General features: G+C 43.5%; 3 protein-coding genes across 3 annotated transcripts; 1 reads left to right on the forward strand and 2 right to left on the reverse strand.

The window, feature by feature from the left end:
* Positions 1 to 1,463: 1,463 nt before the first annotated feature.
* PADG_07209 (uncharacterized protein) lies at positions 1,464 to 4,728 on the forward strand (the record flags this gene model as incomplete). The annotated part of the gene is made up of 3 exons (XM_010764160.1): positions 1,464 to 2,466; positions 2,561 to 4,461; positions 4,570 to 4,728. The coding sequence occupies 3 exons, from the start codon at positions 1,464 to 1,466 to the stop codon at positions 4,726 to 4,728; spliced, it is 3,063 nt and encodes a 1,020-aa protein (XP_010762462.1).
* A 1,485-nt stretch (positions 4,729 to 6,213) lies between these two features.
* Positions 6,214 to 7,600, reverse strand: PADG_07210 (malate dehydrogenase, NAD-dependent; the record flags this gene model as incomplete). The annotated part of the gene is made up of 5 exons (XM_010764277.1): positions 6,214 to 6,807; positions 6,891 to 6,985; positions 7,060 to 7,209; positions 7,358 to 7,475; positions 7,535 to 7,600. The coding sequence occupies 5 exons, from the start codon at positions 7,598 to 7,600 to the stop codon at positions 6,214 to 6,216; spliced, it is 1,023 nt and encodes a 340-aa protein (XP_010762579.1).
* A 1,446-nt stretch (positions 7,601 to 9,046) lies between these two features.
* PADG_07211 (uncharacterized protein) lies at positions 9,047 to 11,999 on the reverse strand (the record flags this gene model as incomplete). The annotated part of the gene is made up of 8 exons (XM_010764161.1): positions 9,047 to 9,514; positions 9,609 to 9,790; positions 9,873 to 9,972; positions 10,049 to 10,192; positions 10,514 to 10,583; positions 11,073 to 11,102; positions 11,257 to 11,727; positions 11,881 to 11,999. The coding sequence occupies 8 exons, from the start codon at positions 11,997 to 11,999 to the stop codon at positions 9,047 to 9,049; spliced, it is 1,584 nt and encodes a 527-aa protein (XP_010762463.1).
* Positions 12,000 to 16,450: the final 4,451 nt, after the last annotated feature.

Below are 16,450 nucleotides of genomic sequence, written 5' to 3' on the forward strand. Positions count from 1 at the left end.
GTATGATTGTCTCTGCAACCAGAACATTTTTCGGGCAGGCCTGACAGGCTGGCAACGGAGAACCCCTGGGGGGAATGATGCCCACCCTTAAACCCCCCCCCCCAACAAAAGGTACAAGCCTGGTACTAATAGTGTGTCCAGGGAAGCCCCACGGTTCCTAGCAGTGACAACGCCAGGCTACAGGCGTCCACTGGAAGTCTACATACAAAACGGGGCTGCAACCCCACTCAACCGACCGTGGAGCAGCGGAGTAACTACCTAACCATCCATACTCACCGACCACCGAAAGTTAACGAATATTAACCCCGTACCCAGTGTCCAAGACGTTCACCCTCGCACTGGAATTATTTAGTTACAACCCTTCCAAATATTTCTGCCTGGCCTTGAATATCCTACAGCAAACAGTGCCAGACACAAATTCATACCGTCTTAGCGAGAGCAGAGTCTGCTGTTGCGGTAACGCTGTCTGTCCCCTTCCTTGCCCAATCCTTGCCCAACCTCTCTGTCTCTGCGTCTTGACGACTCGCCTCGGGGTAATAGCTATGTTTGCTGTGCTGTAATAATGCGCATGCCGAATTGACCAAGCCAAGAATAGTTACACCTTACGCCAACTTCCCTGTCTGCTGAGGGGGCGGCGCTCAGAAACGGTTCCTATTAGATCCTGGCCGCACCCTCTACTAACTAGGTTCCCATTAGAAGCAGCGAGCAAACTGATTGACAGATCCTGGCTAGTTCGAGCTCAGCTGCATGCGAGATTCGCCCTATCCCTGCGCTTCACTGCTCCTTGGTCAGTCTCAACTTTCCAGTGCTCCACAGACCCCCAGTCTCCAGATGGGAGAATCCAGATTACCCGTCTTAAAGGAGCTCCCCAGACACGCGCGATGCTGAGTCTCTGGCCAGGCAGCAATTGGCTCTGAACGCCTCTGGGGCTGTCGACGCTTTACCTGACCCGTTGGCTCATCATATTCTTGCTGACTGATGCAGCGGGTTAACTAACTAGTTAGTTAACTAGTTGACTAGTTAACGTTACTGCCTCAAATATTAACTAATATATAAAATAAGGAAAAGAATCTGTGTTCTCCCTCTTCTTGAATTTTTGACAGTTGGAAAACAGACTATTTCTTTGCTGTTAATTCCTGGCTAAATCTGGAACTTGCATCCCCAGCTCTTATGTACTTCTGGAAGCTGCTGCTGCTGCTGCTGCTGCTGCTGTGGTTTTAACGTATGCATCATATTATCATCGTCCCGATTACACACCGCTTTCTTACGACTCAGATCCTGCATCAACGAATTTCTATCTTCGAGCTGCCGGATCCTGTTCCCGTCGTTGTTTCAACTACCTTCGACTTTTCAAACTGGTAGTTCTGTGATAGATTTATTTGTGTTTTAGAAAATCTTTGCGTGGTCTGCTTCGTCTGTCTGCCCTCTTGGCTCGTCCTCAATTCTCAGTTTTTCATCTATAGATGCCTACCCCCCCAGCGAAAGGCTCTTCTGGAACAAATCCCAATCCCTTATCTGCATCGACTGTTCGTACAACGCAGAAATCCAGTTCTGACGCTGATTCCCGCGATCCGAGCTCCACCCCCGTCTTCACCCCCTCCTCCCCCTCTCCTTCAAGCTCTCCTCGGCAGGCAGAGAATATACAGGACGAGATATTACTGTCCAACATGTCTGAGCAGGCAGATTGCTCCTCCAGTAAAGCCGATGTTGCGGAAACAAAGCAGGAAGTGGAAGCTACCCCGGAGACAATCTCGTCAACATCTGATTTAAAGACATCTCCGCCAGCTCCAGAGTCTGCCCCGAAGAAAACACCGTGCAAAAAACATCCGAACGCTAAACCAAAAACGCAGAAGAAACAAAAGCAGAAGGACAGGAAGAAATCGAAGAAGGCCAAGGATTCTTCTAGCAGCGAGAGTGACGGTTCTTCCTCGTCAACCTCCAGTTCGTCGTCATCGGACTCGTCCGACTCAGATTCAGAATCCTCTGCCGCGGATTCCCACAAAAAGAACCGTAAGAAGCGCTCCAAGGAGAAGGAGAAGGAGAAGAAGAAGGCCAGGGCTCGCAAACATGCCTCCTCCGCCTCCGCCTCCTCCCCCTCCTCCTCAGACGATTCGGATACCACTGACAATGAGCTAAAAAACAATGCCAAAGCCGCAAAGAAGCTGAAAAAGACAAAAGCCAAGAAGAAGGCAAAGAAATCCCGAAAGCACCAGGAGGAGGAGGAGTCTGACGAAGAAGTCGATGCGGATAAGCTCGAGGAGCAACTCCGTACTACCCAGCAGAAGTTGCTGGCTCTCCGCATGAAGCATAACAACAACCGTGCGCGGAGGCTCCTCCAACCAGGGCAGATTTCTGATAAAACAATTCCAGCCGATTCTCGTGCAGGTCAAAAGGGATATCCCCCAAAAATTAAATCCAGAAAACGAAAGCGTGGATCGAAAGCTGCCTTTAAGCGTGTGGATCAATGTGAGAAACAACCCCATCGTTTTTTTGTCTTTCCACTTCTACCTCATACGTTACCCACGCTAACAACTTATTTCTTTCATTATATTAAATGCAGTATGGGATAATAACATACATAATTACAAGTTGACAGAAACCGTCGATGATCCCGATGCTGATGAGTGGGACCAGTATATATTTACTGTTCGACGCAAGTTTGACTGGGAGAACAAATACACAGACACTGTTGTAGACATCAAGAGCAAACCTCTGCGTGATGCACTGGCACATGTCATGGACGGCGTCAAAGGTGTTTCCTTAGTACAAGAAAGTCCCGTTGTTGACCCTAATATGCTGTTTCTATATCTTGAAGAGGCTCGAGAATACGCTAAGCAGCTAAAAGTCCTGGCCAAATCAGAGAGGAAGAAGCGAGCGAAAAGATTGGCTGCAGCTAAATTCTCCCATTTGAAGGTCCTGATCAAATATCTTGACGAGGATTATGCCGAGATCAAGAAGACATTGTATCCCCTCTTGGAATCAAACACAATCACCTTTGATCTGCTATGGGCGCTTTTCAAGCCAAATTCCATTGCTTATACTACAACATACTCCTCTACGGATGAGCCCCGTGCCTTCAAAATTGAATATGCCACCAAAGAGAGCTCTTTCGTGAAGGGACAGTGGTACTGCATTGAGGGTCGCTATCTCGAGTACGATGGCAAATCGTTTGGCATGGGTACTATGGCTGTGGAGGTTGAGTCCTTCAAGGGGCCCCGCAAGATTTCCAGCCTTATGTGTTACCCTCTCAAATATCATCGGGATCCAGAGGGCTTGAAAGAGACACTAATTGAGCGTGGTAAAAAATTCATTGCCCTCCAGGGTATGAATTACCGTTTCCACAAAGGCATGGCTTTCTACAAAAAGAGAAGATCAATAATTAAGGTTAACATTAATGGTCGTGTCATGGTTGATCCAGCTATCCATCGTCGAATTAACCCAAACTATCCTATCAGCACGGTAAAACCAAAGGACCCGGACCTTCTTGATGACTCCGAGAACGAGAGTGGTTCGGAAGCTTGTTGTTGTGCTGGTTCAGGATCGGAGTCAGAGCATTGGCCCAAGGAAGAGAGGCTCAAAACGAGACTCAAGTTGGTACAGGATAAAGAGGGGAAACCACATGTCATCGAGATTGAGTATGATGACAACGGCAATGAAATTGTCAAGGAAGATATGGATAAAATCACCGACAAGAATCAAAAGGGCGAGGAGCTTGAGTTCACAGAGGAAGAGCTCATAATCGCCAGCCCTGTCGTTCTTGGATTCGCTTTCAGCGAGAAACTGTGGCTGGAGTTCACGGTCTCTGGTATCAATGATATCGAGTGGAATTCGGGCGCCTTCGACTCCCTAGTCCTCCCTGGCAACCAGAAATCTATCGTTAAAGCACTGGTGGAATCGCACACCTTCCACGCCGCCGAAAACATCGATGATGTCATTCAAGGCAAGGGCAAGGGTCTCGTTGCAGTCCTGCACGGCCCACCAGGTACTGGTAAAACTCTCACAGCAGAAGGTATTGCAGAGCTCCTCCAGCGGCCTCTATACATGGTCAGTGCAGGCGAGCTTGGCACAGATTCACGCACCCTGGAGGGCGAACTCAATAAGATTTTGGACATTGCACATTCGTGGGGTGCTGTGCTGCTCCTCGATGAGGCAGACGTATTCCTTGAAAAGCGTACCATCCATGACATCCACCGCAACGCGCTCGTTAGCATCTTCCTCCGCCTCCTCGAGTATTTCCAGGGCATCTTGTTCCTGACGACTAATCGCGTCGAGACCTTCGATGATGCGTTCCAGTCACGGATACACGTTGCGCTGCGATATGGCGACCTGACACTTAAGGCCAAGCGGACTGTATGGAAAATGTTCCTTGATAAAGTAACGGTTAAAGAGGGAGTTGAGGTTGTCGAGTTCACGGAGAAGGACTACGATTCCCTCGCCAGGCATAATTTGAATGGTCGACAGGTATGTCGTTTTCTATTTCTTTTTTTCCCCCCTTCGACACCGTCTACTTTATTCAGTTTGACCTAAGCTACATCAATATATTCTAACATTGGGCAATCGAATAAATAGATAAAAAACTCCGTCCGAACCGCCCAGGCCCTCGCCCTTAACGAGAAAGCCCCACTGTCCATGGAGCATATCTCCCGCGTTCTGGATGTGGCTGAAACCTTTGACCACGATCTGAAAGGCGGAACAGGCTATATGGATGCCATGCGGAGCTATACCTAAATCCTTCCCCGCAAGCCATATTCTCAAAAACTTCGGCTCTTGTCTATTTCCCTCTTCTCTACTTATCTCCTCGCTCCCCTTTTCACTCTTTGCCTTTTCTATGATGTCTTACGTTCACTTATACCGGTTGTGTAACTATTAGCTATCCATCTATCCTAATTTCCTCCCTTTCTGATCGCTGATTTTTCAAATCTTGGTAATCTTGAACACGATATTTTGTTGTTCCTCCTTTATAATTTCACGGTTGTGATGCTGGATGTGTTTTGATCTCATCATTTTTTTAAAGTTCTGCCCATCTCGCCCATTTACGTAGTGGCAGCTGGCTAGCTCCCTTCAGTACGCTACCATCGACTCTTTGTTACCTCTGGCTTTCTGACTTTGACATGTGCTACTAAGTCGTCTACACACTGTATTTCATTATTTTACGATTCCTCTTCCTTTTGTTCGTTTTTCTTTCTCTCACTTACAATGGATTGATTCATGGCGTAAGCTTCTTGGGCAACATCGTTCCCCCTATCCCATTCAGCTCAACTCCACTCATCTCCCTGCTGCAACATCCATCCACTACAGGAAGAAGGAACAAAAAGCAGCACTCTCTCGCTCCCTTCGTAATCAATTTCAAAATTTGACTCCAAGAAATAAGATAAGAGGCTAAGAAAAAGGAATTGAAAAATTGACTGACTTTGGGTGAATCTGTCATTGACTTCTACTCTCTCTTGTTAGGTATAGTCATTGACCGTGATTATAAATTCATTCATTCCAGATTTTTCTGTAATCTGTCTTTCTCTCATCCATTCTTTTCAATGTCTCTTTCTCTTGAGTCTGGCTTTCCTACCTTTCATCATCTCCTTTTCCCCGACAGTTTTCATTTCTCATATATCAGTTTAGTCACATTCTTCCTCTACAACAACTTCTTCTCTATTCACTCCCCTAGACGAATACAAACTGAAGGCACAATAGCATAACATTAATTGAAAATATCCCCTTTCTTTGTTTATTCTCCTTCTAAATCACGTCTTCAATTCACCATCATTAATATCCTTCTGTGGAATTAGATCTTATGATACAACACACGCACTCAACAGGAGATGATATAATATCAAACACTTCTTCGCTGACAGAAAACCTCCTTATCTTTCTATATTAAGGGGAAAATAAACTCTTACATGACTTGAAAGAGCGGCAGTGTCCCACCAAGCATCCTGCAAAAAACCCCGCTTGCTGACCACAAGATGACTAAGATGACAGGAAAAAGGGCTTGCTCAAGGATGGATTCCTGTTTTAGGTGTGCAGTGTTTCAAACCAAACATCATATGAGAAAAACTATTTAGTGAACAGACTTATTTTATAGTATTTTGTTTGGGTTTTATGAGATGATACATTGTGTGTGGGGGGTATGGTAGATGGTAAAGGATTGTAGAGGAGGAAAGTAAAGAGTGTGATGGATGGAGGACATGTCTTGAAATTCATGAATGTGCATATCACTCATGGGTTGGTCTTGACGAACTGGACACCCTTGGTGATGTTCTTCTTCAGATCGATGAGGCAGGTATCGATGAGCTTCTGCTCGTACTCAGAGACTTTGCCTACGGGGAGGATCTCCTCAACACCATTGGGTCCAAGCTTGACGTTGGACGCAAAGAAGTTGATGCCCTGGTCCTTGTAGAGGGGACTGTCGACGAAAGTGGGCTCAATGACGTCCTTCTCACCCTGGGAGGCCTTCAGAAGGCTCTCAGCGAACCGGGCACCAGCCATTGCCATGGAGAGGGTGGCGGAACCAGCACCGTCCTTGGCCTTGACGACTTCGTCACCACCGAACTGGATGCGGTTGACGAGGGTTTCAAGTTTCTCGCCGGAGATGTCAGGGTGGTTGGATTGGGAGATCAGGGGTACGATGGTGACGCCGGAGTGGCCGCCGACGACGGTGACTTTCTCATCCTTTGGGTCGGTGCCTTTGGCTTGAGAGATGAAGCGGGAGGCGCGGATGACGTCCAGGGTGGTGACACCGAAAAGGCGCTTCGGGTTGTAGACATTCTTGGACTTGAAGACCTCGGCGACAATTGGGACGGTGGAGTTGACCTGAAGAGACTGAGATTAGAAGTGTTGTTTCAAGAGGGTTCAATATAAAGTATAGTCTTTCGTGAATAAGAGGGAACACATACGGGGTTGGCGATGACGAGGATGTTGGCGTTAGGAGAGGCATCGGCAGCAGCCTTGGCCAAGTCACGGACAATGGAAGCGTTGGTGTTGAAAAGATCTATTGTCATACTGTCAATATCCGCGAACGAGCCAGAACTAGGGGAATCGGAAATTTTTATCCACATAACATACCATCACGGGTCATGCCAGGCTTGCGAGGCACACCAGCGGGAATGAGGACAATTTCAGAGTCCTTGAGAGCGTCCCGGAGACCGGAGGGGGTAGGATCATAGCCCGTAACAGTGCTGTTGGTGTTGATATGGCTAAGATCGGCGGCAACACCTGCAGACGAACAATTAAAAGCACTTCAGCATCAGCACTATCTATCTAGAGCTTGACTAGAGATTCCAAGCAATCTATGAATCTCTGCTATAGCTCCTGTCTGAGCCAATTGGTTGGCATTTTGGTGTTAGTATGTGTATATATGTACCTGGGCCACCCCGGATATCGTACAGAGCCAGCTGAGTGACACGAGGACTGAGCTTCATCAACAGCGACAATGACTGGCCAATACCACCTGCGGCACCTAGAACGGCCACTTTGGAAGACTAGCAATGGATGATCATTAGCATTATATCGCTCTTTGGGACAGCAAATGATCGTTTACCTGGGGCGCAGAGACGGAGAAGGCCCGTCGCTGGGCAAAGCCGAAAGCTCTCCGGGCGGCAAACATGTTGGTGACTGGGGAAGGCAAGTAAGAAAATACAGGGTATCAAGAAAGATGGCAATGAAGGGAAACGAAAAAAGAAATGGAGAAGTGAAGGGTTGAAGGATTGAAGATGGTTCTAACAATTGACGATTGTTGTTGGTTTGACCGTGGTTAAAAAATGCGATGGCTTCAACCCGAGACCGGATACGCTAGTCCCCTTTCGGAAATCGCTCAGGGCCGGGTTTTCTCCGTAAACGCGGCTGAGTCATCACAGCGAAGCAGATTATATAAGCACCTTATCCCTTCAAGGCTTTGTTTGGGTTGGAGGATATAATACGAACTGATTTGTTGTTGTACAGAAGTATATCAGACAGAGTAGAGTAGCCGAAGCAGAATATAACAGAATTATATACCAACCAGTCGTCCAACAATACAATCATCATTGTCTCCATATTCTCGCGTCAGTTGATAGAGGCAGAGGAAAGCACACGGTGCTGCGAATACGGCGTGCCCTCCCCATGCTCTCTGGGTTCCCCACCCTCTCCGGCCCCCTGTTCGGCACACTCTCCAGACTAAACCCTTGCATATCTTTGGAACAAGTCCCAGCCACCTTTCTTTCTGCAAGGTTACAACCCCCGCTAACCCTTGTAGGTTCGGGAGGGATGGAAAAGAGGCTAATGTATCCTGCAACATGCCCTCACTACAAGCAGGTGTAGAAGATGGCCCTTCCGCCCTCCCCTCCACCAGAACGGACAGGATGATAGGCGTCCCGAGTTCCCAAGTGTGCTGATGTCATGGCCATTGGTGGCCCGCACGTGTTTTGTGATCCCGTGCAAAACCCTCTCCATGTGGAGACATCGAAGCTCTAACACAAAGAGACTAAATCTCTGCTGTATGAGCAAAATGTTCGGGAGGGTGAAGGTAGTGAACTATGTATAGACTGTCGGATAGTCTGCAACCAGTGCACTGGGATATTACAGGCCATGCATGCCATGCAATATCGAGCACTTCCCATGCAGTGAGGGTAATCTGTTGGAAAACGATATCTTGGATTTCACAGGTGCCGTGGCATGCCATTGCCGTGAAACCTATGGTGACTTCGTAATGCAATGCAGATGCCGGCCCGCCCGTCATCAATCATTGTTGATACCGGTCCTCAACAGCAAATGGAAAGAAAAAGGATTGACGTACTGTACAGTAGATGAGTTAGGGGTAGCAATGCGAACTTTTGAGCAGATATAATATATATAGAACATATCGAAAACTCGAATCGCTGCATTTCCCATGACAAGTAGTTAGAAGAAAAGAAGATAAGAATATGTTGAAAGTCTCTGAATCAATCAGACATTCCTCTAACTCTTGTGTTGCAATAATCTGCCTCTCAAGACATCCATCATACATAAAATAAATTATAAAAAAATAAAAAATAAAAAATAAAAAGAAAAAGAAAAAGAAATAGAAACACCCACCTCACGTCAAAAAATGCAACACCGCCCAACAAAACAAAAAGAAAACCACAACCCCACCCCAAAATATCCACTTATCCTGCTTCGCCCGTCGCTCAATTGTCCGTATAGTATCCCCGCTCACTCCAAGAGTGTTTGCTACGCTATATAACCGCCGTTGCGTCCCCTTGAGTATCTCCCGCTGCTGTCCTAGGTCTCCCAACACTGCCCGGCCCCGACCTATAAACTCGTCTAGCTGCATGTTTGTGCTGGAGAGGAAGGAGTGTTCGCGTAATGTGTGGGTTTCACGCGTGTAGTCTGTTGGGACACCGTTGAAGCCTAAACTGCCGCTCGGTGAGGGGCGGTGATGTGAGTAGTTTGGGTTGGCGAAGGGGGAAGATTGCGGGAGGTTGGATTGGGCGTATGGGTTTTCGGGTGTTGAGGCGTGGTGAGGCCGTCGGCCTAGGAGCTCATTGCGGTTTGAGGTGGATTGCTGTTTATTTTTTATTGATTGTTGTTAGATTGTGGAAAGTGGTTGATATGTACGATGTATATACATATATATATAAAGGGAGCAGTGGACATACAGCATCCTCGCGCTCTTTCTTTAGTCGATCAAACAACTGTCTGTAGTCCGCTAGCTCAGTCCGGAAATTCTTCAGGCGCTCAAAAGCCAGTTCTTGTTTTGCAGGGATGAGCTCTTGTTTGGATAAGGAGGAGTAGTCATCGATCGTGCGGGAGAAGGATGTTAGGGAGGCGGATATTTGGCCTGGTCCACAGCATATATGCTTAGCCAATAGAACTGTACTACAAATTCTAGAACAGGGAGGCGTGTATAAATTTGTCCGAACCTTGAACGGCAGGTGATGTGGTTGTTGGAGCTTCAGAGAAGGCGTCCAGGTCGCGGCGAAGTGCGGAGGACTGTTTCAGTGCTGCGTTGAACAGGGAGTTCTGAAAATATGTATATATCAGATCCTGAGCTAGGAAAGGAGCTTTGCCGAATCAGCACGTATTTAAAAGGACTGACCATGGTGATAGAATTGCGGAGGTTCAACTGGGCCGGTACGCTGCTGCGGTAGAAAAACAAGATGTTCAACTTTGGGGAATACAAGCAGCCCGAGGGGCTTGCTTCACATAGTATTCTCAATGGATCTGAGAAATATCCGTGAAGCTACTGAGGCAGTAAAACAATTGTTAAGGTATCTGGAGTGGAAGTGGATGTTCATAGCAGTCGGTATTTTGTTATGAGGTTTGGTTCCTTGCAAACTGTCCACTTGCATCATCGAAAGAAACTATAAAAGTTTTGACAAGTCTCACCGCCTTTCTTCAATCTCACCAACACCCCTGACAAGCATGCTGAGGAACATGCTCCGATAATCAGCTACAAAATGATGCAATACATAAATTCTTGTTTCCTCATCCTTACCCCTCACACTTCTCTTTCTTTTCTTTTTTCCTTCTTCTTTCTTCTACTGCATGATCTCCCACTTACAGGGCACCACCGCAGCGAAAATAGGATTGCCCACTGCGAGATCCATCGGATGGAGTAGAAGGATTCGCGACTAAATTTCGATAATTTTAAATGCATTCAATTCGAACTTTCAATATAGATACAGAAAGAAATTGCTAGCAGACATCAAACCAGAAACAACCAAGCATGTATGCATATGCATGCCATATGCTTTTTCATCCATGACAATTTGCGGTGACTACGTCCATTCATTGCCATAAACGGCATTGAAAAGACGAAGTCTTTAGGACCTCGGTTGACATCATGCATTGGCAATGTCATATGTACTTAACCAAACAGTACAATGAGCGTTGAGGAATTCCTAATGTTTCATGTCCATCATATGCTTAAGGAGAAAAGAAAAGCGAAAGAATACCGCAAGGATCCACATCGCTCAACTAGCCAACTCCAAATAACATATCAGTTTCAAAATAACAGGATGAGAAGCATCAGAGGAGCTGAGAGTTCATTCCCGCGAATGCGTGATTCGTCGATCAGACCAGGCGCAGTTGCATCAGGGCTAGCCCTCGTAGTTATTTACTTTGTCGGATACTTGTTCTGGAAGAACCACCTACACCAGATTCAAACAGAAATCAGCGCAAATGCATAATGACATGTAACACACATCGCACCCTCAAACCTTACTCTCACCATCAAGCAGAAAAGGGAACGTGGGGGGAAGTATAGTGGAGTAAGGGAGTAGGGGGTGATAAGGGACCACTCACTTGCTAACAAAATAATCTACAAACACTACCGCCCCAACGATGCCGGACCACATCCCAATAACCCTCCAAGTCAACGCCCCCCGAATATGCTTCTGATACGCCCCAAACCCCAACCCAGTGCCCGCAAACGTCATGAACAGCGCATTCCCCAGGATCACCGGATTTGTTATGTTACGGCTCAACTTCGCCTTGGCTACGGCGGTCTTAGTAGCAGCCTCCTTCCCAGCTTTCCGTTTACCTTTGTCTTTATCCTTGCAGAGTTCCCGTTCGCGCTCGCGTTCGGCTGCGGCTGCGGCTGCTTTTTCTCTTTCGCGCTCCCGCTCAATACGCTCGGCCTGGGTGGTGGTTTTTATTTCCTGTGATTCGAAGGTGGAAGGCACGGAGGAGACGTGTGGGGAGTCCACGTCGATGAGGGAGGTGTTTGTTGTGTCTGAGTCAGCTACTTCGATCTGTGGGGGTGGTGGAGCACGACTGTAGTTCGTTTATTCTTTTTGGTTAGGACATGTAATTCGCAGTGTATAGGTTGGATAGGCTGCTGAATGGGGTTGGGGGAGCATTAAAAGTATTCTTTCTGAGGTCTGAGGATAAACTCACGCCTATATATAATCGTTAGCAAGACTGAACGGATAAAGGTGTTCAACAGGTAGCTGAACAACAAGGACTTGTATTTTACAATCTCGATGATGACGCACCTCTTCAGGAGATTGCTGAGCGCCCCGGGAGGCTGCTTGGGCGTACGACATCTTCGGTTTGGGCTCCAGCTTCGTTAAGAGGATTGATGATAATGACGATGATGAACTTTCTCCTGTGTGAGAGACGAATGGTGTTCGCGATCAGCAGGAAGTTTTTGGAGAGTTGGAGGATAATTCGGGGATATTGTCAATCTATGTGCAGGGTTAACCTGGGTTTACCTTTCAGATGGTAAATATGTGTTGTTAGTGATGGAACTGTATTGTGTTAAAAATACAGGGTGAGCAGGATGAGAAAAGATTACAAACCAGACGGCCAGCCTTTTGTGCCTTGGCTAAACTTTCGCTGGGGTGTGTAAGAGTGGAGTCTGTATTGTATGTATGTACATGGCAGTTAGAAGGAATAATGCTTGCCAGTATGTCGAAGAAAGTAGGTACTTTTATAGAACCAGACAGCAGCTCTTACTTAACTGTCACTGGCCATGCTAATAATGGATAGCTCCGTTGATGTTGTTCCAACCGATTCCCTGATTCCCTGATTCCCAACGACTTCCAACCGTTCCACAGTGTTCCAACCGACCACAATGCGGCAGACATGACATCATCGATGATGTGGTGGCATGCTTCGGCACGTGGAAATTTCATATGAAGGTGACTTGGCCTGTTTGGCCTGTTTGCAGATTTTTCACTCACTCCACGTGATCCCTCAATATGAGCAATTCCAATAACATTTTTTTTTACAATTATTATAGCTTTAGAGCTGATAATAAGATCAATATCACTCACATAGCTAGAAGTTTGTAATAGACTAGCTGCTGAGAACAGCTAATAACTAACACATGTGAAAACAGAAAGAAATTGTAAAGAGAAAAAGAAAAAAGATAAATTATATAAAGAATTGAGCTTTCTTTTATACAAAGTGAAAATTCAATATGAAAATAACTGAACTAACATATTTATAATAGAAAATATACAGATAGAGATAGAGGCATTGTCTTAATAGCACTGAGTCAATGACATTAGTTCAATAGTATCTTGATAGCTTAAAGATGTAGTTTGAATATCATAAAAATTAAAGTAAAGCTTTTCATAGAGTTCTTACTATAGATATATTTTTATTTATAAATAAATTAACTATATATATATTAAGTAAAATAAATAAGACTGAAGATATAAAAAGATAACATTGAGATAAGAAATCAATAATAATATTATATAAATTATTTATTTATTTATTTATTAATATTATTATTATTATTATTATTATTATTATTATTATTATTATTATTATTATTATTATTATTATTATTATCATTCTTTATTTAAGATGTATTTAATTAATAATTATAATATTGTAAAGAGTTAAGCTCTAAAAACTAGAGACTAGTCCTTCTATATAACAAGAAAAAATTGCTTGAGAAAGAGAAGAAAAGAATGAGATAAGAACTTGAGCTTAAGCAAGCTCATGTAGCATGATCATGTGTGCATGTGCAAACAATGACTAGGCTGAGTCAGCCAGCCAGAGTGAATCTAAAGGTTCAATCTCTTATAATACCTTTCTTCTCCCTCTTTATTGTAGATCTTTATGACTATTTAAAGCCCTCTTTACATTTAATTTTGTCTGCTGAGAGGCCTCCCAAGTGTTCAAGACCTTCACTTCTTGTAGAAGACTCACATCATTTCATGTAGACTCAGCCCAACCTACTCATTTAATGAGGTATTGCTTTTTTCTCTGATAGGTTCATTCACTCTGAATTTCTCAATCTCAAACTCAAGTTCTTCCAGAGTCTCTATAGTGAGTGGCTGCCAGTCAGTTTACCTCTGACTAGACAGGGAATCTGTCACTGCAGCATGTAGAAGCTTTACATTAAAGACATTGTGAATGCCAGATGAGATATTCAGTCAGTAAGCATGAAATTCTATCTTTTCTAGCACAGTATATTAATTGTATTTTGCATCTAGCTTCTTGCACAGATGATTAGTTCTCATGTTCTCTAAGCTCAACCAGATCTTATCTTCAGATTGAAAGCTTGAAGTCAGATCTCTTCATTTATTCATGTATTTCTCTTGAAATTGCTAAGCATTTGTCATTTTTACTTGAGTTCACTTCAAGACTTCACAGATCTTTCTTATATAATCATCTGCAAACTCAATGAAATTATGTGATGTTTCAATGAGAGGTGCATCAGCTATATCAATGAAGAAGATGTGAAAAAGATGTGTTAAAAAGAACAAACTCATGCTCATTGAGACAGCATCTCTATTATTGATGACCAGCTCTGCTAGAGGAAGCTATTCATGCCAGTCATTCTGTTGAAAGCTAACATACTTGTGTAGATAGATTTTCAGAATCTAATTCATTCACTCTGTAGCTTTATCAGTCTCTGAGTGATAGACTGTGAAAAGTCATCTCTTAATGTCTAATTTCTCACACACTCAAGTTCAAAACATGCTTGTGAAAGCTGATCTTTGATCTGACACTACTGTTTTAGAAATATCATATTAAGAGATGATGTTGGAAAGAAACACTCTAGTCACTGTCTCTGCATCAGTTTTTTTAACTGCTTTTAATATAACTTTCTTGATTAGTCTGTTCATTATAATCATGATGTTCATGTATTCTTTAGAGCTCAGTAAGTTTACAATAAAGTTCATAGAAAGCTTCTGTCACATATGTTTAGAAATGAGAAGAGGTTTAAGCAGTTTCTGATGTCAATCTCTTCATGCAGTATTTAATCTGTAAAGATGACAGTTTCTGATCATTCTTCTTACATCAGCAGCATAGTCTGACCAGTAGAACTCACATCTTAGAACTTCTGCTATTTGCTCTTACTCAAAATGACCAGTAAGAGATGAGTCATAAGTCTCATACACTAATCTGATTTGAAGAGGTTCAAAGTCTGATACTCACTTATGATCTTAAAAGAGAAGCTTTCTGTTCTTGTTTAAAGAGCACTTAGAGACAGAGGTCTTAATGCTGAGTTCAGAAGAAAATCTGAATCTTTTCTTATGAAGAGTTTGCTTCAGATGCTGCAGAATCTTGTCATTTTTGCAGATCTCATTTCACTGAGTTTGAAGAGACATCTCAGATTTCATGCTGGCAGTAGTCACTATTGATTTCATTTTAAATATCAGTACATTAAACTTAAGTAGTTGAGTTTGTCTCTGCTTGATTCTCTCATCATCAGCACTCTGTGGCATGTTCTACTCTCTTTGTGATAGAGTGTTCAGTCTAGTGTTCAACTTCTCTTGCTAATAATCAATTCTGAAGTTGAATCAATAGAGAATATCCATTCAATGTAGCTGTCTTTCATTTAGTCTGCATGTAGTCATGAAGTATTCTAGATTCTTATGATCTGTGAGAATCTTGAATTTCTTTACACTTCATAACTTAGCATCTCATTTCTTTAAACACTCAATTATCACTAATAACTTCTTATCATGAATCTCATAGTTGTATTCCGCAGGTGAATGCTTGTGAGAGAAGAAGGCACATAGACATAGAATGCTCAGCTCATCATATTGTAGCAGCACTTCTTCTGAAACATAATTTGAGAAGTTCATTTTCAATATAGTTTCATAATCAGAGTTGAATTGAAGCAGGATTGAAGTGAAGATAAACATTGATTTTAGACACTTAAAAGCTTCCTCAGCCTTGCTTATCCACAAAAAAGAAACATTCTTGCATATAAGAATCATCAGTGAGGTTATAATCTTTGAGAAATCTCTGATAAATCATTTATAGAAATTGGCAAAGTCTAAAAATTCTCATATATCTTTAAGAGTAGTAGATGTTACCCATTTCAAAACAGCTTTAATCTTCTTCAGATTCATTTATATACCCTTGCTCACTTTAATGATGAATTCAAGATATTTTATGCTGTTCATCTTAAACTCACTCTTTCTGATATCTACCTGCAGGCCTGCTTTCTGTAGACATATAAACATCTTTTGTACATGCTTATGATGCTCCTGTAAGCTTCTTGAGGAAAATATCATGATGTCATCTAAACAGACTGAGCAGAAGTTGTTCAGATATCCACATAATGCCCAGTTGATATATTTTTGAAACATGCTCAGAGCATTGATCAAATCAAAAAGTGTAACCAGTCACTCAAATAGCTCATATCTGGTTCTAAAGACTGTCATCCACTCATCACCTTCTGTGATTTGAATCTTGTAAAAAGCTGCAATAATATCCAGCTTAGTGAATCATTTAGCCTGTTCAATTTACTGTAGAGTCTCACTGATTAATGATAGAGAATATTGATTCTTTCAGATGATTTTGTTAAGAGCTCAATAGTTCACACAGAATCTTAGCCTATCTTTAGACTTCTTTGTGAATAGTACAGAGGTAGCTGCAGAGAAGTTGCTCACTCTAATAAAATTCTTATCTAGATAATCTATAAGAGTCTTTCACAAAGCCAGTAATTCCTCTCAAGACATATTATATAGCAGGCCTCAAGGGGGTTGTTCCACACTATCATCAGCCTTTTTAATCAGTT

The sequence above is a fragment of the Paracoccidioides brasiliensis genome, assembly GCF_000150735.1.
Source record: "Paracoccidioides brasiliensis Pb18 unplaced genomic scaffold supercont2.10, whole genome shotgun sequence".
NCBI lineage: Eukaryota > Fungi > Ascomycota > Eurotiomycetes > Onygenales > Ajellomycetaceae > Paracoccidioides > Paracoccidioides brasiliensis.